At 42.1% G+C, this 23,012-nt stretch overlaps 1 protein-coding gene across 2 annotated transcripts in view; it reads left to right on the top strand.

The window, feature by feature from the left end:
• The first annotated feature begins 2,209 nt into the window (after positions 1–2,209).
• GLRA1 (glycine receptor alpha 1) overlaps positions 2,210–23,012 on the top strand; it is a 93,555-nt gene continuing 72,752 nt past the window's right edge. For both annotated transcript variants that reach the window (XM_033140326.1, XM_033140325.1), the window contains exon 1: positions 2,210–3,121. In XM_033140326.1, coding sequence (XP_032996217.1) covers positions 3,066–3,121 — 56 coding nt within the window. In that variant the 5' untranslated portion in view covers positions 2,210–3,065. The remainder of the gene's footprint in view (positions 3,122–23,012) is intronic.

Here is a 23,012-nt window from a genome sequence, read left to right as displayed (position 1 = left end):
ATGTACATGGGTGCCCCAGGCACAATGATGCAAATGCATATCTATTAACAGCACATATATATTAGACACATTTCTCCTCTTTGCTGGGAGGAATACTTGCATTCACAGGGCAAGCACAATTGCCATGCAAAGTGTAAAGAGGCCCAGTGAAAACAGAGGAGTACATGCCTTTGAGATCCTTTGATCAAAAGTGCTGTCAGTGTGGGCAGGGTCAAATATTTTTAACACCTCTTTCCCCCTTTTCCCTCTAATGTAACACTAACGTCTCAACAAATGAAACTGATCTGTAGAAAATGTAATTTGAAAAAAGAGACATTGCACATACTTCTGTAAACCAAGAAATCTTTAATAAAAATATGCTTTTTAGGGGAAAAAATAGGATAACTGTTTCAATAGGCCCATTTCCCTTTAGACATTCACTTATTTACACAAACATTTACAACCTACCTCTCCTACGATTTAAGCAGCTTGCAAGAAATGCACAATTTCCATATAAAAAGCTCGGGGGGGGGGGGGGAGTTCTGCACCATCCGAACAAAGTTAAGCACTTCAGCTCCTTGTGATTTGAAATAGGAGAGTTAAGCACTTTAATCTCTCCCACTGAAATCCAAGGGACTCAACAGGGCATAACTTCAGCTGGAGCATGCCTGTAAATATTAACGACACTGCTGAAGTGTAGAACACATTGGCATTTAAAATATGCATCCTATAGGAGAATTCCCCATCAAACTCAGTGGGACTTACTTCCATGTGCAAATATGTGTAGGATTGAACTGCATACTGAAGTCTCTTTGGTATATATGAAATCAACAGGAAAGCACTTAATATTACCTATTAAGTCCCACTGATTTAATTATTTCTCTTTGGTTATAGAGTTCTGCCAACCTTGTTGTCAGTGAGTTGACATCCAACTGTGAAAACATATTGCCTACTGCCTAGGGCTCCCTTGGACCCTCTCGGTTTAGTCATTAATGCATCACATGGAAGTTACATGCATAACCCTTGCTGTATTGAAGGATAGCAAATTACTTGTGACTGGGCAAGCAACCTAGTGATGTCACATCAAAGTAAGCGAGCATCATTCATTGCAAAGTCTTTGAACATCAGAGCTAGTACAGGCTGATGTTCATGCCACTCAAGGGTCTGGGGAAATCTGAAAGAGTGAACACAGTTTCATAACCAATACTGTGTATTGGTTAAATGTACAAATTGCCTTCTTAAACGTTTAGGAAGCGCTATATGTAGATTAATTTCCAATGCTGTCCTGCAGAGACAGGCATAAGCCAGAAGAATGAGTCAGTGGGAAAAGATGGTCTATTAAAAAAAATAAAATTGCCAGGGTGTGTGTGTATGAATCGCCTGCTTGACAACAAACCTAACTGAATATCAGCAATTGCAAGTTACTTTTTTGCCACAGACTGAATGGGAATAATAGAGGCAAGGTGAAAGCCAGGTAGAAATGTCTGTTCCATGGAGCACATTTTAATAATAATTTAAAAAATAGGATCAATCAAATTGCATGGGGGGGGGCAGAGAAGCCCTAAAGAAAGAATTTCAAGCTCTTATTAATCTCAGGCTTTAAAAAATAATAATAATACAGAAGTCGAATTTTCTTTCTAGATATTCCATTTTCGGATTTGGAGGAATCGGCATGCTTTCCGTTTAGTGATAAGCAAAAGATGGTGAAGTTTAGCCCTATTCATTCTGTGATCTGAAACTGACAAGTTTTCCTTACCTGTCTCGCTTTGGTAGGTTCCCTCTCTCTGCTGTTTCATTTCCAACTCTTTTTAAAAGTCAAGGGAGGAGGAGGCGGGAAGGAGAACAAAAGAAAAGCTGTTAAGCGCGCAGATCGCTCCGTGGATCGACACCCAGAGATTGTGTTACATTTGTTGGGAGTGTGTCGTGTCAAAGAGAGATTTGGAAGACTTCTTTTTAGAAGCCGGTGCTTTTGAAAGGAGGAAAATGGGGGAGGAAAAAGCCACCAGCACTTTAAAGGTTAACTTCCTCTGCCGAAGAACAGGCGTTTGATCCAAGCACAACAGAGTGTAGCTTTTCAACCTCGCTAGCCAATGAGACGAGTTGGTGGGCGGAGCGAGGACTCTACAGAGGCAGGCTTATTGTTGGGGTTTTTCTTTTTCCTTTTTTTTTTAAAGAAAAACATTTCCTCCAACCCCCTCCCCCCCGCCACACACACCATTTTTTATTTTTTTTTAGTTTAGTAAATTAATGCAGCAAGAAAGTCTCAAGATCCGGCGAGTTCTATGGAGGTGAAGATGGGGCGAGGAGGAAAATGGACTGGATCGAGAGATCACTGAGAGACTTTCCTCTTCGGCTTCCTCGCTGATCACCATGGGAATCCCAGCCCCATGAAACTTGCCCTTAGCTTCCTTCCCCACTTTCGCCCCGAGCGATGGGACACCTTCCCTGCAGCAATAATAACTTATTCGTGGGGAAAAGATCCCGGGAAGCTGGAATCGACAGCAGCGAAACGTCGACCCACCGGGAAAGCAACGTTTCCGGAACAATGCAGCAACTGCATAAGGAGGATTGCAAATTCCTTTGGATATAACTGAGGAAGACACCCCGGGCGCCCGAGGAGATTATCCGTTGGGTTTCTTACTCCCACCCACCCCCAGTTTCCCCCCACATGGCCAATATATTCTCGTAGCATTCTGCATGGTCCAGAAGCCCGGTGCGCGCACTGGGATCCTACTGGAAGGAAGGAAGGAAGATTTCTTTGCAGGGATCTGGTCCTCCAAGCAAAGCTGTTAACACCGAGAGCAGCGTTGGAGTTTAAATGTCCGTTTCCCCCCTCTCTCTCCAAGGTGCTGAAACGTGGGGGGGTGGTTTGCTGTCCAGGGTCCTGAAATCCCAGCGCCTCGCCCGTCTATGCTCAACTGCCTCCTCTTCCCCACGCCACCTCTAACTGCAAGGATTGTGTACAAAATTAACAAAGAGGATATTTTCCACCATTTATCCAGTCTGGTATTTATTATTTATTTTTGTTTCTAAGTGCCAATCGCTTGTTCTGACGTGTGGACTACAAATTCATCCGATCTGAAAAAATGTGTAACCTCAATGCACTTGGAGTCTACCTTTGGGAGACCATAGTATTCTTCAGGTAGGCTGTTTTCTAAACCACTGAGCTAGGGGTGTGTGGGTATTTGAGATTGCAATGATAAGGTCTGGCATGTGGGTTGAGTCCTGCTTGCAAGAAGAAAGTTCTCCTTTGGGATATCCCCACATACTTTTCTCTCTCTCTCCTTATTTTCTGTTTCTAATTGTTTAATTCAGAGTATAAGGACTTCTGACAGCTTTATGAGTTACTCGGTGTAATTAGCACTGCATTCTCTGCCTGTAACCGCAGTGCTGAAAACGCCAGGTGCTCAAACTGGTAGGAATGCGACAACTAGTGGTGATGGCGGAGTTTGCACTTGTACTCCACGAAACTAAATATTTCATTTTCCGATGGGGGGGGTGCAAGTTGAGAAGAGCAATGTTGTGATTATGCCTCTATCATCATTAAACTTTCAGAATCACTTTGAGCTAGGTGAATTATTCTGACTATACCCAACAGATTTAGTAGCATATATATACGCTACTATGAAATTCAGCTTTAAAAAAACTTTCCACAAAAGTTCTCTTATATGGTTGTTGTTGCTGCTGCTGCTGCTGTTAACTTTGCACATCATAAGACAAGATTGTCAGTGAATCCTGTGTATGTTACTCAGAGGTAAACCTCACTAAGTTCAGTGGGACATGCTGCCAGGTAATTGTTCTGTGGGATTGCAGTATGTGCGAGGGTCTGTCTCCAAAAGGACCTGGCCAGCACTTTCACATACTTCTCTCAAAATATCTACTAATCACAGGGAGGAAATAATCGTTATTTGCCCTGCTGTGTGAGAATGAACAATGCAATCTTCTGAGATAATGAGAGTGTCATATGCGCATATTTGGAAACCTATATTTGTTCACAACCTGCAGGATCAGAAGTATTACACTCCATTTGAGTGCATGACCAAACCACTTCATCCTCCATGTGTTTTAGTAGAGCAAAGATGTTGTTTGTGACATAGAAAACTGAATTAATGATAGATAGATAGATATTGATACATTTTATATATAGACACATTGTCAAAGCAATGCTTCTTTCTTTATTTGTTTCTACAGATGCACTATTATAATCTCTTAGATGTTGATAATTACCGGTAATTGGCTTTGTTCTAAGAAGGTCAGTGTTGGAAGCCTTTTCAGCCTTCCAATTAATCAAATAAAATAAAAGACCTCCAGTAGGAAACATATTTGCCCTTCCAGGGGTCATATAATACAGGAAATCTGCATTTACAAAGCATACACATGCAGTGCTTAATGAAAGCATATGCAACCCTGCATGCCATAGACTTCAGTGGGACTTATACTGCCTATCTGTGTACAGGATCGCAACCTTAATTCAGCAGAAATGTCTCATATGCTTTCACCCTGAACTGAAAATATCTTAAATGTAGATCTCCTCGTGGAGTGTGATAAGCTAATCTCTATGCAGGATAGTGAAGAGGTTACACTGGAATGCAAAACAAATGAGAGAGAGAGAGAGGAGAGCTGAGAGGAGAGAGAGATGAGAGAGAGAGAGAGAGAGAGCAATATTTAAGAAGAGAGGTGAACATTACATCCCTAAACAGTTTAGAATGTCAGCAAAGCCTCCTAAAAGAAACAAGAAAGCTTTTCACCTAAAGTTATAGCAGGGCCTGTAATAGATGGAAAACAAAGATTCCTCCAGTCCAGGGACTAATTCAAAAGCAGGGGATGTGTATAGTTAAATATTCCTATGCTTCCATCTTGTTCCAGATTAGAATGCATGCACTTTGAGTAAGTCATGTTTTATATGAAACATATGCATTCAGACTCCTATTCCTTGAGAATTTTAGGTCCTGCCCATTCCATATTCAACAACCTCACAGGCATGTTGTGGAAAAGAAACTTCATAATGACTGTATCAGCACAATCCTGTAATGCATACTCAACCCTACTGAGTTCAAGGGAGCTTACTCCCAGGTAAGAAGGTGCAGGATTGCAGCTGATATTACACAGCTTTACACTGGCGTTTTTAGATACTTGCCACAACTACCCTTTTGGGTCTAAGGAACTTGGAACAACCTTAACCTGACATCTGCAAATATTCCCAAAAGCAACAGTGTCTGTAGAAAATAGTTTCTTCCTGTCTCTTGTACCTTCCACCACCATGATGTTCATTTTCAGCCCAATCATTTGAGATTTTAGTGTAGTGGATTAAGGGCTATTTGGAAAGTTAATATAAACCAATTATCCCTGCAGAGAGAGAGATATGTGATGTTAAAAATGCAACAACCTAGTAATCCAATAACCCATGATAGAACAGAAATGTGCAGTGCATTAGATAGCACTGGATGCCTCCCCTCCCCACCGATCTGTCAAACCCAAGTAGCTTAGGATTGGGGTAAGAGCCCATACTGCGTCAACACATAGTCTGCAATACAAAAATAAAAAAGGGAGGGGAAAGCATATACAGCAATTACATGAGAGATGAAAGCAAAGCTTCTGTTGAAACATAAGGCCTTCTGTAAGCCATTAAAACCTTCCAAAACTGTAGGGACAAATAGCATCTGGTATGTGATTGCAAACATTATGATATTGCCAATATAATATTTGCCTCTGTTACACTCAGAGTATTTTTGAGAAAGAATTTGATTCAAATGGGCCTTTCATGGAAGAAGTTTGGGCATCAATATCCTTGTATCTGAGCAACCTTTGCAGGCTGCAACAGTTTCAATATATAGCTAGGCTGAGGCTAAAAGGGAATGGAAAATGGCATTTATGTTTGACAAATCATAGAATTGCAGGGTTACCAAGCCTTGTCTACCAACAGAGTTATAGACAGAACCCTACAAAGTCTAGGTATTGTTAGTGTACAAGTGCTCTCTTTTATAGTATCCTCAAATGCAAAGTGCAAAACTTTGCTGCTAATTAATACAGAGAAAGTGACACATCTAAATGCCTACCTGCCTAACAGATACAATCATGGATCCTGGTTGTCCATACAAGGTGCTCATAATGTACTGAGACAAGTATCAATGTGAGCTTACAAATACATAATTTTTAAAACGTGATATTTTCATTGTCTCATTTGTATTGTCACTGTCTAAAATAATTCTAACAAAAGTCCACAAATGATCTGTCTAAGCAATGAATATCATCCAATCCGTATTTTAAAGTGGCTGGTCATATCACAGACATAATTTGGGTTGTGCATTGAGGAAGATGGGTGCTAGTGCATCTTTACAGTTCATTAAATAGGTCTGAGCTTGATTCTTAGCTCTTTTGTGCTGAAATAAATTAGAAGCAACTTTCCTGAAGTTAGTAGGAAGGTTGGTTGGTTGGTTGGTTGGTTGGTTGGTTGGTTGGACTTCCAAGAGAAAGCAGTATCTGAGGCTACGTTGCACCAAAAGCAGTCCCTCAGCTTCACAGAACCTGTTATTCGTGGATTAGGCCTTTCCTGTAGTGATGAGTTTGCACTTAGCAGAACAGTATTGGTTGGTAAACTGCAACTTGCCAGCTGTTCAAAGAACCTGTTGGATACACTTAACTACTTTAGCTATCATTTTCCTGCATCTTGTTGATTTCCATTGCTAACGCAGTTCTAACGGATGAGAGGTTGGCATATTAACATGTTAATTTCCATTTCTATTTAACACAAGAGTATAGCAATCTGCTTTTTTGGAATCTCTCTAGAAATAAACTTTTTTTAAAAAAAAAAGTAGAGAAAAGAAAAAGCATTACTCTTGCCCTTGGGACATAAAAATGCAGCTGAGATTCGAGATATCCACTCTTTTCATTGTACCTCTGCAGTGCTGGATAGCATTGCAGTGGAATTTGTAAGTAAGACACCAAGAGAGGTTTCCAGGACCATATGTCTAATACCATGCCCCTATTGTTGTTGCTTAAAGGAATGCTTTGTACACACTAAGGGGTGGGGGGAATTATTATATTTCTGCTCTAGCCTAGTCTTTGCCTAAAAAAGCTTAAACCCTTATTATTATTATTATTATTATTATTATTATTATTATTATTATTATTAACTTCTCTTCTATTATGTACAGTCCATAATTTAATCCCATATTTGTCTTTTATGTTATATCTTTTTTTAAATTCACATTTGAAATATTCATCACAATATTACAGAAATATAATTTTAAACATGCAATTGCTATAGAGTACATAATAGAATGACACTAACATTTCTCTTCCACAATTGAGTTAACAAGGTCTTTCGATCTCTCTCTCTGTTTGCTTCTTGTGTCTCAATTAGTCGACAGGATTTCCAAGAATCCCTTTGACAATTTTTAAATGATAAGGGAATCTATAAAGTCCTGCAGAAGACTGATAGGAACAGGTTTCTCCCAAATTGGCTTAAAACAGGGGTGTTACTAGGTGCTTAACAGATTTGGGAAGCAGAGTAATGGCAGATATTTGAATAAACGCATAGGGTAACTCTGGGCAAATTTAAGATAGGAATTGGCTGGGGTCTCCTCAGCACCACAGTTTGCAACACACCAAACCACTCTGTAAGGCACAGTACATATATTAAAATATCAGTTTTAAAAGAGGAAGAGGAGATTCGGGGTCTGGCCCTAACTAGGTCCCTGGCTGAATTACTCACAATGCAGCACAGAAAATCTAATGTGGCCAATTTGATCATTGTTTTTATCCCTCTTAGGTTCCTGTAAGATATAAAAACTAGTCAGTTAGATCAGTCCAAAAGCCCTTGTAGGCTACCATAATTTCCTTCCAAAAGCCACCATCCCAATATCTCTGGAGAGCTTTCAAGCCCTCCAGAGATATTGGGATGTCCAAACTTCTGTAATGGTCACCACACTTGCTTCTACTAGAGCACCAGGGTCATCAACTTGTTCTTAATCTTGAATGACTCGGGGCAGATGGTGGTGCTCATAAAAAAGAGGGACCCTAGCTCTGTAACAGAGCACATGTTTTGCATAGAGAAGGTCTCAGGTTCCACCCATGACATTTCTGGTTTATAGAATCATGTAGCATATTATGGGGAAGCCCTCTGTCCAAAACCTCAGAAATCTGCTGCCAGTTGGAGTAGACAATTCTGGACAAATAGGCCACATCCCATGCTCCTTTTTTTTTTTAAAAAAAAGTCTTTTTTTCTTTTCTTTTCTTTTTTACAAACTTTATTGAAAACTTTAAAAACTATTCCCAATCGTATTTGTCTTCCAAGACAAATACATGTACAGCTGTTAAGTCTGGTGCAATGAAGTCATGCACATGGCATCAAAAGAAACTTGGAAAAACACTTATGCTGTGGACCAAGTATTTTCCATGGTCGGCAATATTAGCCATATTGGTCTTTTGCAATCTCAAGCATCTCCTTCAGGATTAAGAGTTGTAAGGTAAAGGTTCAGAATTGTCCTTGGTTGTCCCTTTGTTAGTCTAATGCCCATGACAAGCCCCTCAATAGCCTGCGTTGTCGGAAGAGTCAAAGGATAAGAGGAAAGTAAAGTAGCTTTCACATTCATTGGCAGACGTCTGTTCAGTCTGAGCAATGTAGTACGGGAGGCGGGAGGATTTGTTGCTCTCTCCACAAAATGACTCAACTCTGTAATGAAAGCATTTGGAAGAGGCAGAGCACTGCAGCAGCCACAAGTCCCTGCAAAAGGCTTGGACAGATAGCCTTATAGGATGACCCCCTATTCTCGTGAGATTTGGCCAAGAAAGATTTACATTCCCAGCATCAGAATGTGGACCTTTGTCAAAGTCCACTAATGGAATAAAAGCAGCAGAAAGTTCTCTACCTTTCTGCCACCTTTCAACCCATCCATACCATGCTAGTACAGTGGTACCTCGGGTTACATACGCTTCAGGTTACATACGCTTCAGGTTACATATGTTTCAGGTTACAAACTCCACTAACCCAGACATAACGCTTCAGGTTAAGAACTTTGTTTCAGGATAAGAACAGAATTTGTGCTCTGGCGGCGCAGCAGCAGCAGGAGGCCCCATTAGCTAAAGTGGTGCTTCAGGTTAAGAACGGACCTCCGGAATGAATTAAGTATGTAACCAGAGGTACCACTGTATACACGGACATTTCACAGCAAATACACAAAGCCTCCTTATAAAAGTGAACAGCAAGGTGTGGGCTAATACAACGGAAGGGTCATTAATTTTTACCTGCCGCAAAGTGATTTGAGAATCAGAGAGATCAGAATATGAGTAAATGTTAATTTCGAATTAGGATTCCTCTATGTCAGAATGGAACTGTTCATTTCTCCAAATCTAGGTGCCTAAAGGACCAATGAAGTCCAGTTTGTTTCAATTTGTAGCTTGTTTACATCTGGTGCTAAAGCTGGAGCCATAACTGCACTTGCTAGGCAATGGGTCTTCCTTCTGCATAAGCATGGTTAGCAACGTAGGAATCTGCCTTAAATAATAATAATAATAATAATAATAATAATAATAATAATACCCCACTCATCGGGCTGGGTTTCCCCAGCCACTCTGGGTGGCTTACAGCATGTCTAAAAACATAACAAAAACATCAAGCATTAAAAACCTCCTGATACAGGGCTGGCATTCAGGTGTCTTCTAAAATTTGTGTAATTCTTTATTTCCTTGACATTTGAAGGGAGGGCATTCCACAGGGAGGGCGCCTTATATCAAGACTGACCGGTTGGCCCCTCTAAAACTCAATATTATCAGCACAGGCTGGCAACGGCTCACCAGGAATTCAGACAGGGCTGACTCCAAGCCCTATGTGAAGATGCTGGAGGTTCAGCTTGGAACCTTCTGAATGCAAGACAGATGTTACCACTGATCTATGGTTGTTTCCCAAAGGATTGTGCTGTGAGGAAAGGTTCCCTAAATCATTGTCGTCATCCCCTCCCCCCCTTATTTTTAATGCATTGTTATTCTGATTAGTTGTCTTTACAAGCTGACTTCCTGCTCTTACTGTCTCTTGTACTTTCACTGGCACTGTGGCAATGGGAAAGTCATTTCCTTTTGTCACCTTGAGTGTTGTGTTTAGTGGGATCATCTTTTCAAAGCTTCTAATAGAATTCCAAAGGCACTTGCTCGGAAATGAGTTCCATTACTTTCTGTGGAACTTACTTGCAAGCAAGGATGTTCAGGACTACAATCTAAGTCATCCATTTTCCTCAACCCTCTCACCCTTTCACCCTCTCTCTCTCTCTCTCTCTCACACACACACACACACACACACACAGAGAGAGAGAGAGAGAGAGAGAGAGAGAAGGGGGGAGAGAGAAGGGGGGAGAGGGATTTGGAATGATTTCATATACAGGCTGTGATTCAAAAATGCCCCAAAGAATCTGGATAAATCACCATTATAAAACCTGGCGAAATAATTGATAACCTATGCATGGGGGAGGGGAGGAAATCATGGGTTGAGAGCCTGCAAAAAAAGCAAGATGCCTAGCTAAAGAGATAATGTTTGCTTATGTTTTCTGAGACCCAGTTAAATAATGTGAGGCTACATTTGTACAAATAAGTAACCAACCACTGCAGGGGGAGGGGAGCCCTGTTTAGGGAAGTTTTTAATGTCTGGTGTTTTATTGTATTTTTTATATTTTGTTGAAAGCCGCGCAGAGTGGCTGGGGAAAACAGCCAGATGGGTGGGGTATAAATAATAAATTATTATTCTTAATTATTATTATTTTTTAAAAAAACTTGCTGGGGGGAAAACACTGGAAAAAGTACTTAGTAAAGTGTCTTATGGCTGAGCACATTTCAATGGCTTATTAACTCTCATGCTTCCTTCGGTCCATAAAATATCCGTGATGCCTCTCCATAAAATATCCATGATTATCTCTAAAATTGATAACTGACAGGTACAAAGCACATGGATGTACACAGATTTTATGTAGGTTGAGATCAACAAATAACTCTACTGAAAATTCACAGGCCACTATTTTCTGTCATGTATAGTGAAAGGCATTGACTCTCATTGCCGAAGACATGACTGTTTACATATTAGAAAATGAGAAAGCTACAGACCTGAATGGAATCAAATAGTTTGCATTCATAGAATCATAGGCCATGGGGCCTAATCCAGTGATCATTAATATCAACCCTCTGTCCTAAAGCAGACATGTCTGTCTTAACTAGATTTTGCTAAATAAATAGTAGAAGTGAACATGTGTTTTGGTCTGGTTTTAGTTTATTGAAGATTTTAACTATTCTTTTGAATTTTTAAATTCCTGTTTTTAACTCTGTCTCTTTTTACTGCTTAGACATTCTATCTACAATTGAGCAGTATATATTACCATATATACTTGAGTATAAGCCTAGTTTTTCAGCACATTTTTTGTGCTGAAAAAGCTGCCCTCGGCTTATACTCGAGTGAGGCACGCGGTGGGGGTGGCGAGAAAGAAGCCCTTTCTCTCCGCTCATGCCGCCACCCGCTCTCCCCAGTCAACCACTCCTTAAGTGTACAAGAACGGCGGTTCTTTACTCTCCCCAGGCAGTTTGTTCCATTCCTGAACTGCTTGCATAAATGCAAACTTGGCAAAGGAAGAAGAGGAAGGAGCAGCCCAAAGGGCTGCTTTCGGGCTGCTCGTTCCTCCTCCTCCTCCACAGCGGCAAAGGTGAACCGGCTTATACTCGAGTCAATAAGCTTTCCCAGGTTTTTGTAGGAAAATTAGGTGCCTCGGTTTATATTCGGGTCGGCTTATACTCGGGTATATACGTATGTTAAATAAATTGCCCTGTATTCTTATAAGTTTAATAAGTATCCCACCAGAAAATACCAGCAATAAATAAGATACTTCACTGGCAAATGATGCGACATTGGCAGTCTGCTAGCAAAAGCAGCTAAAGGCAATATATGCCAAACTACACAGAATTTTGTTGACCAAATCACAATCCTAATATTGCCAAACTTTCAGATAATTAGAGAGCCTAATGACTAAGTTCCAATATGCTGGACATCTCACAATAGTCTTCAAGAGGAAGGTGACTGAGAGAAAGATAGGGAGAGAGAAAAAGGAGAGGATGTGCTCTTCAGAACAAAATGCATTATATATAGACAATTATTCATGCGATATCTTGTACTGTGTAAGCCACTTACTTAGCTAACGCATTGCATCATGTAAATATGTTGCGTTGACAGCAAACAAATGTGTCTCTGTTGCATCAGTACAAAATAAACCATAAGAAACCTTGACTGACAGATTCACTCTCATATCCCATTCCACAGAGATCTTTTTGAAAAAGGAAAATGCTAAATTTGCAGAACGGCCTTCAGAAAGCTGAGATGTTTTGGCCTTCTTTGCTTCTAAGGAAAAGGAGAAATAGTTAGAAAGGGGTTGCGGAAACGAAAAGCAGTGCATGCATGGTACAGCAGTTCTTGCAGTGCCATCAATCATTGCACATCGTCTTCAGATGCAAGCCAGCGGCGGCAGCCCAAGATACACCAATAGATGACTCCCAAGACGAACTCCCTTCCATGTTTGTTTTCATTAGCAGCACACATTTCAAAGGAAGCTGTGCAATCGCAGCAATGCCCACCCACCCCCCAGGAAAAAAAAGAAAATCAATGGGAGTGTGAATATATGTAACCCAGGGCCATTCAGCAGGGTGAGAGTCGCATTTTAAGGGGAAATTCCTGCTGCTGCCTCCCACACAAGCCAGGCCTCCCATCATTTTTCTTATTAGTGTCCTAGTGGGTTTGAAGAGAGGGAAAGCATCTAGTTCTGTTAAAAAGCACCACAGTTCATTTAGTGCCTCCAAGCAGAAAAAGGAGGGGCGGAGGACGGACACAAGAGGAAGCTGGTTCCATCTTGGAATATATTAAAATTCATTTTTGAAAGATCAAACATTCTAAATGGAAAGGTTCAGGATCATATATCCTGAATTCAAATTTGAGGCTGGTCGACCCCCTTCACAGTAAAGCTCCCTAAAGCTGGACATAACATTTGATGGTCTGTTGCTTGACAGGGTAGATACAAACTCTTCACTCAGGAGCCTGTTTTCCTGTCCACAGTTTATCGTATTTTGCCAGAAGTTTAAATTTGGATGTGGAAATCAGATATGTGAAAATAGATATTAAAGTGCTGCCTCTTATATTCCAGAGTACTCACACATTTTTTGTTGTTGTTGTTGTTATTGTTATTGAACAAATTCTGAGTGGGTTTGCAAGCAAACAATTTACCGGTATTTGTGGAGTAGTGAGGTATCGAAGGGAAACACAATGCTTCTCCATCTTGTAGAAGCAAAGCCTTCTTTTAAGGACTGTCAAGTAGAATTAAGGTCACAAAAGTCTCTCGGCCTCTCGGGATTCTAAAAATGGAGGGATTTGGAAATAGTGCATATTCACATACAAAACAAACCCCAATAGAAGAAAATGACAGACTCATTATGAATCATGTTGGCCAAGAAAGTAAAGTGTGGCTCCTTTTTCCACCCACCACCTTCTCTCCAATCTCATAAGGCTATATCTGGAAATAAACTGCACCAGCCCCTTTTGTTATGCTATATCTATCACAGTCACCTTCAAAATCAGTCAAAATAGTAAAAAGCCATGCTGGCCCATAAGAAACTTTTCAGGCCAATATTTTCATTAGGTCAACCCAAAAGTCACAAAATGGTGTGCTAGCTTTATTTATGAGAATCGGAAAGCTTGCACACTATTTTGGGACATTTGAGTTGGCCTAATAAAGATATTGTGCCAATATGGATTTTAAAATCAGTGGGATTAATATTTTTCAGCAGCAGTCAGTGGCACAAATGAAGGGCGAGACTGAGGCTATGTACATACTAACTGGTTTGTTGCACAAAAATACAGCTTTTCTCAATCATATTCATCCTGAGCACAGTACTTTCAATCTAGATTGATTCCAAGACCTTGCTGTCCACAAAGTTCAGTGTGATTACTTGATAAGCATTTGAAAACCCACCCCTTGGTTACATTATCCATGCATGCACATGCCCTGGGTAAATGAAAAAGAAGTGATAATTGCAAGCTTTGTATGTGTCCACCCACAGCCCCACTGGGCACGTGTGGAGATACCCCCTCCTCCATAGCCAGGACAGAAAAGCTACAGGGTAATGCAGAATCAACCTACAACGAGCTTTTACTTTTGGAATTTATTTTCTCAAAAAGCACTTTTCAGGTGCAAACAATATGCAGCAGATCTCAGTTGTGTGTGGACTATGCAAAAACAATAACAGCAAGGACTCGCTCCATTGATTCTAGAATGAAATGTATGTATGCAGCCTGAGACTAATTCATCTCACTCTTCCACATTTATGTGGATTCCAGAGTTCTGATGTAACGCCCTTTGTCAGTAAACAAACCAGACTTCTAAAGGAGTGCCACTGTTGTGTGCAGCTAAAAAGTCATTGCTGTCTCTTAGAGCCCCTAAGCACTATATTTTAAAAAAAATAATTCTCAGACATCAGTGTTGACAAAGGAATTACAAGGGAAGGGAAATCACTGCACAAACCACATTTACCTGTAAATTCTTCTCACAGAATGGAAAGGATACATTGATGCATTATGTGTTTATAAGGGTCTACAATAGTCAAATGTATGCAACTTATTCTCCAATTTAGTTCTACTCAGAGTAGACCCATTGACATTACTGGACCTAAGTTTGTAATGTCTATTATTTTCTGTGGGACTAATCTGAGTATGATTAACATTGAACCCAATCCTGCAAGAAATTCGGGGGGGGGGGAACTGGTAAATTTGCTTTATTTAACAGAAAGCTATTTCAAGTAGTTGGATAAATAGCTGTTGCTATTATTCGTGGGGAATCCCTAATTGTACTTTGATCATTACTATTTATTTATTTAAAAATATCATCCTGCTATGAGGATTACAGCTAGACACAAGGGCTGCCTTGATAGGACCAGCTCAGGGCTTCATGGCTGCCACAGCAATACGTCTCTCAATATGTCACTGACCTAACACATACTGCAGGGCATGTTCTTTATTTTGTGTTTATTTTGTGTTCTTTGCACTAGGGCAGGAAGCGGGGCTCTCAGTGTGAGGGGGGTTAAGGTTGTCTTGGTCAAATAAGCGGGTGGCGCTGTGGTCTAGACTACTGAGCTTTGGGCTTGCCAATCAGAAGGTCGGCGGTTCGAATCCCCGTGACGGGGTGAGTTCCCATTGCTCTGTCCCAGCTACTGCCAACCTAGCAGTTTGAAAGCATGCCAAAAGTGCAAGTAGATTAATAGGTACCGCTCTGGCAGGAAGGTAAATGGCATTTCTGTGCGCTGCTCTGGTTTCAGTGTTCTGTTGTGCCAGAAGCAGCTTAGTCATGCTGGCCACATGAGCCGGAAAAACTGTCTGCGGAATGGACAAACGCTGGCTCCCTCGGCCAGTAAAGCGAGATCAGCGCCACAACCCCAGAGACATTCGCAACTGGACTTAACTGTCAGGGGTTCCTTTACCTTTTTAAGGTTGTCTTGGTCAGATCATTGCCTGGTGTAATGCAGACTGGTGGCCACTACTCCCCTGCAGGGGTGCAGGACCCAATAAAGATGATCTACCCCAGACACATCTGGAATCCAATGGTTTCTTGCAAACCCTGGGGAAGTTACCAGGTGGCAGTGCTTGTGATCTTATCAATGCCCTGGACTTGATATGGAATGGCAAAATGAAGAGGATAATTTTCATGAACCTTTCCAGTGCTGGTTTTTAGGTGAAATTTGGACAATGTAGCAAGTCAGATGACAGGTGCAGTGCAGGTGGTGGAGATCTCATTGTGTAGTGGTGGCAAGGACAGGGAAGAGGGAGGGTGTTATTTACTGCTTCCATTAAGTAGTCATCTGGCAGAGCTGTAGGATGTTGGAACCCACAGATGCTTGCTGTGGCAAGCTTGTATGGTATTGCACTTTGGGGATATAGAAACTTATGTCTATTCTGACTTCATGGTTGAAGCAAGTCCAAATGAGGTGTCCAGTCCACCATCAGGTCCAGTTTTGTGTGATTAGTCTTTGAGGCCTAAGAGTGTGGACAAAACGCTTGAGATGGTGTGGCCTACTATATGCCTCCTTGACCAGTGTGTCCTGAACCCCTGTCCTACCTGGCAGCAAGTCACGGGGCAATGGATTCAAACTACAAGAAAGAAGATTCCACCTAAACATTAGGAAGAACTTCCTGACAGTAAGAGCTGTTCGACAGTGGAATTTGCTGCCAAGGAGTGTGGTGGAGTCTCCTTCTTTGGAGGTCTTTAAGGGTCTTTGGAGGTCTTGACAGCCATCTGTCAGGAATGCTTTGATGGTGTTTCCTGCTTGGCAGGGGGTTGGACTGGATGGCCCTTGTGGTCTCTTCCAACTCTATGATTCTAAGTCAGTGTGCCACGTTCAAAGTCCGAGGGTCAACCCACACAAGCAAAGTCCAAAATCTGAAGGTCAGGTTCAGGATCAATCCATGTAGCCAAGTCCAGCAGTCAGGATACAGTCCCAAGTCAAACCCAAAGCACAGCCCCATGGCAATCCAGGAGCATCCAAGCCAAGGTCCGTGGGCAGTTGAGCATACAGAGCACCTCAGCTCTGTTGCCCTTTTATACTTTGCACTCTGATTGCAACATCTGGGCTTGATGAGGCATGTGACCCTCACCTGCTCCAAGCCTACTCCATCTGGGGAATCATACACCTTCTCCCAGGGCTAGCGAGCCCCAGCTGGCCAGCTAGAGAGTTGGGCTGTGGGGCCTTGCCTGCTTCAGCCTCCTGGAGTGCCCTGCTTGCTTCACCCTATGCCTCAAAGCCTGTCTTGTTCATGGAGACAGGGCCCCCTCTGGTGATGGGTCCTGCTGCACTGGCCCCCATCATCCTGTAAGTACTTCCTACACCAACCTCTCCTTCCCCATCCCCAGCTTGCCCCTGTGTGTCTCAGTTCTGCATACACCCCTTGCTGTGATCCTCTTCTCCTTCCCCCTCCCAGCTGTCCTGCCAGTTCATGGCACCATGTCTGTCATGGCTAGTTCAAGCAAGCCCGGGGACTTGACCAGGTGAACTCAATTTCATAGCTGTCAACCTTTCCCTGGGAAACAGCAGAGAGGGTAGACAGCTATGTATATAGCAGTGGGGAACAGCAGGGTTGTTCCCCACTGCTATATACACAGCTCTGCAATTTGTGGTGAATGTATCAGCAGGGCAGGGTGCTTGGTGCCTTGAAAGAGGTTGTGCTGTGTCCACTCCTTAAAAAAATACCATACTTGATCCAGAGACAGTGAACAACTACCGCCCAGTCACTAATATCTTCTTCCTGACAAGGTAGTTGCCATTTAGCTTTCAGATGCTCTTGAAAGATATACCAGCCTGGGTTCAGGTCCAAATCACCCTTGGTCACCTTACTGGATGACCTTTATCAGGGATGAGGCTGAAGAAGGTGAGATCTCTCGGGGATGATTTTGCCACATTTGCTTGGAATTTGGTGTGTTGCAATCCAAAAAAAGGGCATTTTTTTATACAGACCACCCAACTATGGAACTAATTTTCCTTCCAGATAAGATCTGTGAGCTTTCACTACCAGTTAAAAACTCATCTTTTGGTTGGATTTCTTCTCTGTACTCTGCATTTCAGTATTTTTATTTGTACTAGACGCTGTGGATTGTTCGATGTGACTTGTAACTGTGTTGTGTGCTTTTAATTTGTTCAGAACATTTCAAGTATTGTTGTGAAGGTATATTGCCTGAAAAGCAGTCTATAAATCTAAATAGCTTGTTGTTGCTGTTTGCTGCTGCTGTTGTTTGAAAGGTAGTCTCATTAATTGCAATTGGGCTGACTTCTAAGTAAGTATGATTCGCATTGCAAACATACTTGGAAATAAACCTCGTTGGTTTATGTTCATATGATCTCTGTTCACTCTGGTATGGCTGGTTCCAGTTTCACATGGCACTAGACAAAATGTTTCCTCTGGTGACTTTACCTGGTGACAGTGCCAGGCAGAAGCAGCATCTGCATTGCTCTTGATAGTGCTGGGTGCCTGGGTCTAGCTGTCATTTTAATTCTTCACCATGCCCTGCTGCAATGCTATGTTTGGGCCATTGTGAGGGATTTTTATTATTATTAATTATTAATTTTTCATTAATAACAATCTAATGGAGGCCACATCAATACAATGCCAAATCACAATACAATCAAAAGAGCCAATTAAACAGTTCCGAATTAAACATTTTTGGATGGCTTCCCGCATTGTGAAGGATTTAAACGGTGGTTAGACCCAGCTACCAGTACTGCTGGGTTGGGGGAGGGGGAATTCAAAGGGGGAAGACAGGGCAGGTGTCAGTGATGGGCTCTATGGATGGCTGGGGGCCTGGCTGGCAGCTGTCCAGGAACACCAATCCACAGCTCCAATTATCCAGGCGCAGCATGCCCAACTGAAATAAATTGCAACATTCCCACTAGCTTTATTGTTCTGGGTTGCACTTCTTGTGTTTAGGATGGATTCACACATGCATAGGGATCAGTTGGTATCTCATCACCTGATGGCATCACGTAATGACCATCAGCTGAATAGGAGGCCTTTCACTGGCTACGAAACGATGTGAAGTTTGTCTATGGTGTTTCGTTTGATGTTAGCTGTCACTCGTATGCAAGGAATCGCTCAACACTGCAGTGACTGAGCAATGAACATCCATATGTGAATTCACCCATAGGCCATCCCTTAGCTACAGAACAGCCTTTGCCAACAAGGTGGCCTCTAGATGTTTTATGCAGTGACTCCCATAAGCCTCAGTCAACTGCACCATCACAGTGGCCATGCTGGTTGGGGTTGACTTGAAAACATCTGGAGGGTGCCAGGTTAGGGAAGAGTGCTATAGGATCATATGCAGGTAAAGGTAAAGGGACCCCTGACCATTAGGTCCAGTCGCGGATGACTCTGGGGTTGCGGCGTTCATCTCGCTTTATTGGTTGGGAGAGCCGGCGTACAGCTTCCAGGTCATGTGGCCAGCATGACAAGCCGCTTCTGGCGAACCAGAGCAGCGCACTATAACTGCAGTTCTGAGCCTAAAGATAAGAAATGCAAATAGACCAAGTTAGAACTTTTGCTGGACTAATTTCTAAGGATATAAGAATGTGAAACTTTCAAGTTCCACAAACCGCTTCATCAAATTACTGCCTGATAAAAACTTCTGTGTGAAATGAGTTTTCACATTTGAACACTGATAGTTCTTTAAGTGTATGTCACCTTGCTTATTTTGCATTTCTGTCTTAAAAAAATATTTTTATTGTTACAGAAACATTGCGGTGTGAGTGATTTATGATGGACTGAATCGGTTATGGGGTGCTATTTTTTTTAAGGGTTTGTTGTGCACTTTCATGAAATCAAAGGCAACAACAGGTTCTATATATGCTAGACATTGCATCTTCAGTCAACAAATATATAGGAAGAGATTGATAAAATCCACTGCTGCTTATAGAAAACCACAGCTGCAATCTCGTATCCAACTTTGACAAATGATAAGAGTCCATGCATGGAGACTGCCAAACATTTATAGCAAACTGTTCTTGTGTGCCACATCCATGCAAATACAAATGTTATTAAGATGAAGTGATATAGATAGAATAGCATCAGATAAGTAATAGGGAAATCAAGGGACATGTCCAAGCTATGCTGCAGTAAATGAATATGCTCCCAATGGTTTCAAGAGGCTGTAGTTATGGCTTTCATTCTTTCTTGACTGCAAATGAGACACTGACTGAATTATACATTCGTTGTATTCTTACCCCTCTGATCCTCCAGGTATAGGAGATGCCCTTATGATGAGCCCTCACATCTAAATCTTAAACATAAGTCTAAGTCCCATTGATTTCAGTGTGTTTAGGTTTGCAGCATAAACATCATAACCACCAGTATACTTACTGCCTAGATTGAGACAAAAAAATATACATCCTTTTTTTAAAAGGGCACAGGTGGTGCTGTGGTCTAAACCACAGAGCCTAGGGCTTGCCGATCAGAAGGTCAGCGGTTTGAATCCCCGTGATGGGGTGAGCTCCCGTTGCTCGGCCCCTGCTCCTGCCAACCTAGCAGTTCAAAAGCACGTCAAGTGCAAGTAGATAAATAGGTACCGCTACAGCAGGAAGGTAAATGGTGTTTCCATGCACTGCTCTGGTTCGCCAGAAGTGGCTTTGTCATGCTGGCCACATGACCCAGAAGCTGTACGCCGGCTCCCTCGGCCAATAAAGCGAGATGAGTGCCGCAACCCCAGAGTCATCCGCGACTGGACCTAATGGTCAGGGGTCCCTTTACCTTTACTTTTATACATCTTTTAGAGGCTCAGAGTTTGTTCCGTGGTAAAGAAATATGAGTGTCTCACCAATTCTGCTTAGGCCTATGAATGAAAAGTGCATATACAGTGCATTTCCTAAATGCTCAGAGTGGTCTACATAACAAATATTGTCTCAGCAATCCTTACAGTAACACAGCAAGGTAAGATAGCATTATGACCCTTCATATTACGGGGGGTTGACTGAGGATGAGACTCACTTAGGTTGTAAAGTGACTTCATATCTGTGGTGAAATTGGAAAAGGGCAGTTTTAGGACTGATAATTCAGGTATTTAACCACTGTGTTATAATATGGAAATGGATAGATGGATGGACAGATAGATAGATGTAGCTCATGACATGATCACAGCCAGCTTAATCGATAATGAGATAGGATTATACTTAGTGCCATATGTCACACCATACCAAATTGCTTGCCCCATACCTTGAATTGCAGGAGTGGGCCATCCTGTACAGTGAGCAATGCCATTGAGGTGTATCAACTCATCTCATATAGGCATGTACAAGGACAGACATTTCCAGTTGCCTCTGTGACTTTGGAGCCAAGGGTCCTCTGGAAAGTCACGGACAGTAAGCTTGATGGGAAATGTTTGGGTTTTTTTCCTTGGGCACATAATAAAAAAATCCAGAGCTGTCATTAAGCCTGTAGACAAGCCATAAGGAGACTTGCGGCTTTGCAACCACTTGCAAAGAACAAAACGTAAAGAGGGGGGGGGAGGGACAGGGACGGCCAACCTGAATTGAAATATTAACCATTTGAAAAGAAATGTTTATAAATCAAATGAGCGAATAGTGCAGGAAAGGAAAACAGCTTCTAGTTAATGTTGCTGTAGTTTGGATCCGATCAAAATGGTTTGAGAAAGGGTGTCATTAATTGCATACAAGGGATTCATCAAGAGCAACACTCCCTTTTCGTTGTTTCTGCAGTTGGGCTTTGGCTCATTGGCGGCTTGCTTTGCTTACGGGGCTGTGTGTTCTCCTTTTGCTCTGCGACAGTGAGCCACCTTTTGCTTAGCCGAGTCCTACCGCAATCTCAGCCTGCTGTGGCTCTCCTTGGTTTTAATCAGTTTAATTGGGCTGTTTTATAGGTTTGGAAGAAGCTCTTGCAGCAAGGGGATGCGGGCGAGAGGATGTGGCCCTGGCACGTAAAGTTCGCTGCAGTCTGAAGCGCATTTATTTCCTCCCTCTCCTTTTTTCAGCATTTCCATTTGGAAAGAGCCTTCCGAATGACTAACACCCCATGCGAGGGCAATTTTACCCCACCTGCGCTTTTTTGTTTGCATGTATAATATAATCATCTTCAATGGGGTTCCCATAAAAAGGGTGTAAGCATATAATGGGGGAGAAGGGGTCATCTTGGCTGAGTCACTGCAGACAGAACTAAGGACTCCTCAAGGCCAAAGAGTTTGTGACCTGGAACTAAGTGGTCGGACTCTAAGAGCTAAAAACCACAGCAGGCTGTCTCATGTACCCAGTGAACACCAACCGCAGTTTGGAATTTACACCCTCATTGAGCTGCACTGGCATCGTTCTGCCCACGGCTGTAATTCAGCCGCTGATGAGGTTAAGCTGTTCAAACAATGAGCTTCAAGGAAGGCTGCATAACAGCTTAACACATAGTGAAAACATTGGACTTGTCAACAGATTTCAAGTGGGATCCCCCTCCTGCTTTCATGTCTAGGTACAAACCATGGGTGAACATTATCTGTACCAGGTGTAAATAAACTCAGGGCTAGGACTGTGTATTTGATAAAGGGGAACCATACCGGAATGAAGGTGTCTTCTATTTATCCCCGTGTCCAGGGCTTTTTTGCTTAAAAAAAAATGTTTAGGGGCAGGGGTACTCACATTTTCCTACTCATATTGAAAAACTGCCCCTCAATAAGGTCAAACTTAGATTCACAAAATGTTTAGAGGTATGCGTACCCCCAAAAGAAAGCACTGCCCATGTCAGTTTCAGTTTATCGGTTAGTTTTTCTAATTAGGCTGTTTCCCATACTATTTGATACCATTGGTCCATGCTTACTCCTGACAGGTCTCTCTCTCTCATAAAAAAACCACATACATACCCCACTCACACACAAAAACAAATCTCACTACAGCCAACCAAAGACAACCAACCACACTCTACGCTACCCTCAGCCTCTCTCACCACCAATGAAATACAACAAGCGAATAGTAAGAGAACCCACACAAGTGACGCTGACACAAAACCCCACACATACACCAAGTAGAAGAATAGAAGCATTGCCACCCAACCCAAACCCACTCACTATTCCCCCTCCTCCTCTTTTCTTCCTAACCTAACAATGTACTAATGTCTCACAACAAATGAAACTGATATGTAGAAAACACAACTTGAAAAAAAGAGACAATGCACATATTTTTGTAAACTAAGAACTCTTTAATAAAAATATATTTAAAAAAAAAAAGAACTAGGAGGCTCTAAACTCTTCCACAGCCATCCCCCTCACTGGCCTGCTTCACACCGCAAAGGTTTTCGCCTGGCTGGAATGTGGCCTTGAATTCTGTTGGTGCCTCTTGCTTTTCTGGATGCAGGATAGAGGCTAGTGTGTGGGCATGTGTAGAAACTATTTTACTATAAAAATGTTAAATGTCCATTTGTTGCCCCACCCACTTTGTGCCTCTGTGTTCTCTGGTACGTTGCCCAGAATGGAATGAGACCCTCAGGCTGGAAA

This window comes from Lacerta agilis, chromosome 2 (assembly GCF_009819535.1).
Source record: "Lacerta agilis isolate rLacAgi1 chromosome 2, rLacAgi1.pri, whole genome shotgun sequence".
NCBI lineage: Eukaryota > Metazoa > Chordata > Lepidosauria > Squamata > Lacertidae > Lacerta > Lacerta agilis.
The sequence above is the reverse complement of the archived record's forward strand: the minus strand, read 5'-3'. Positions and strand labels throughout refer to the sequence as shown.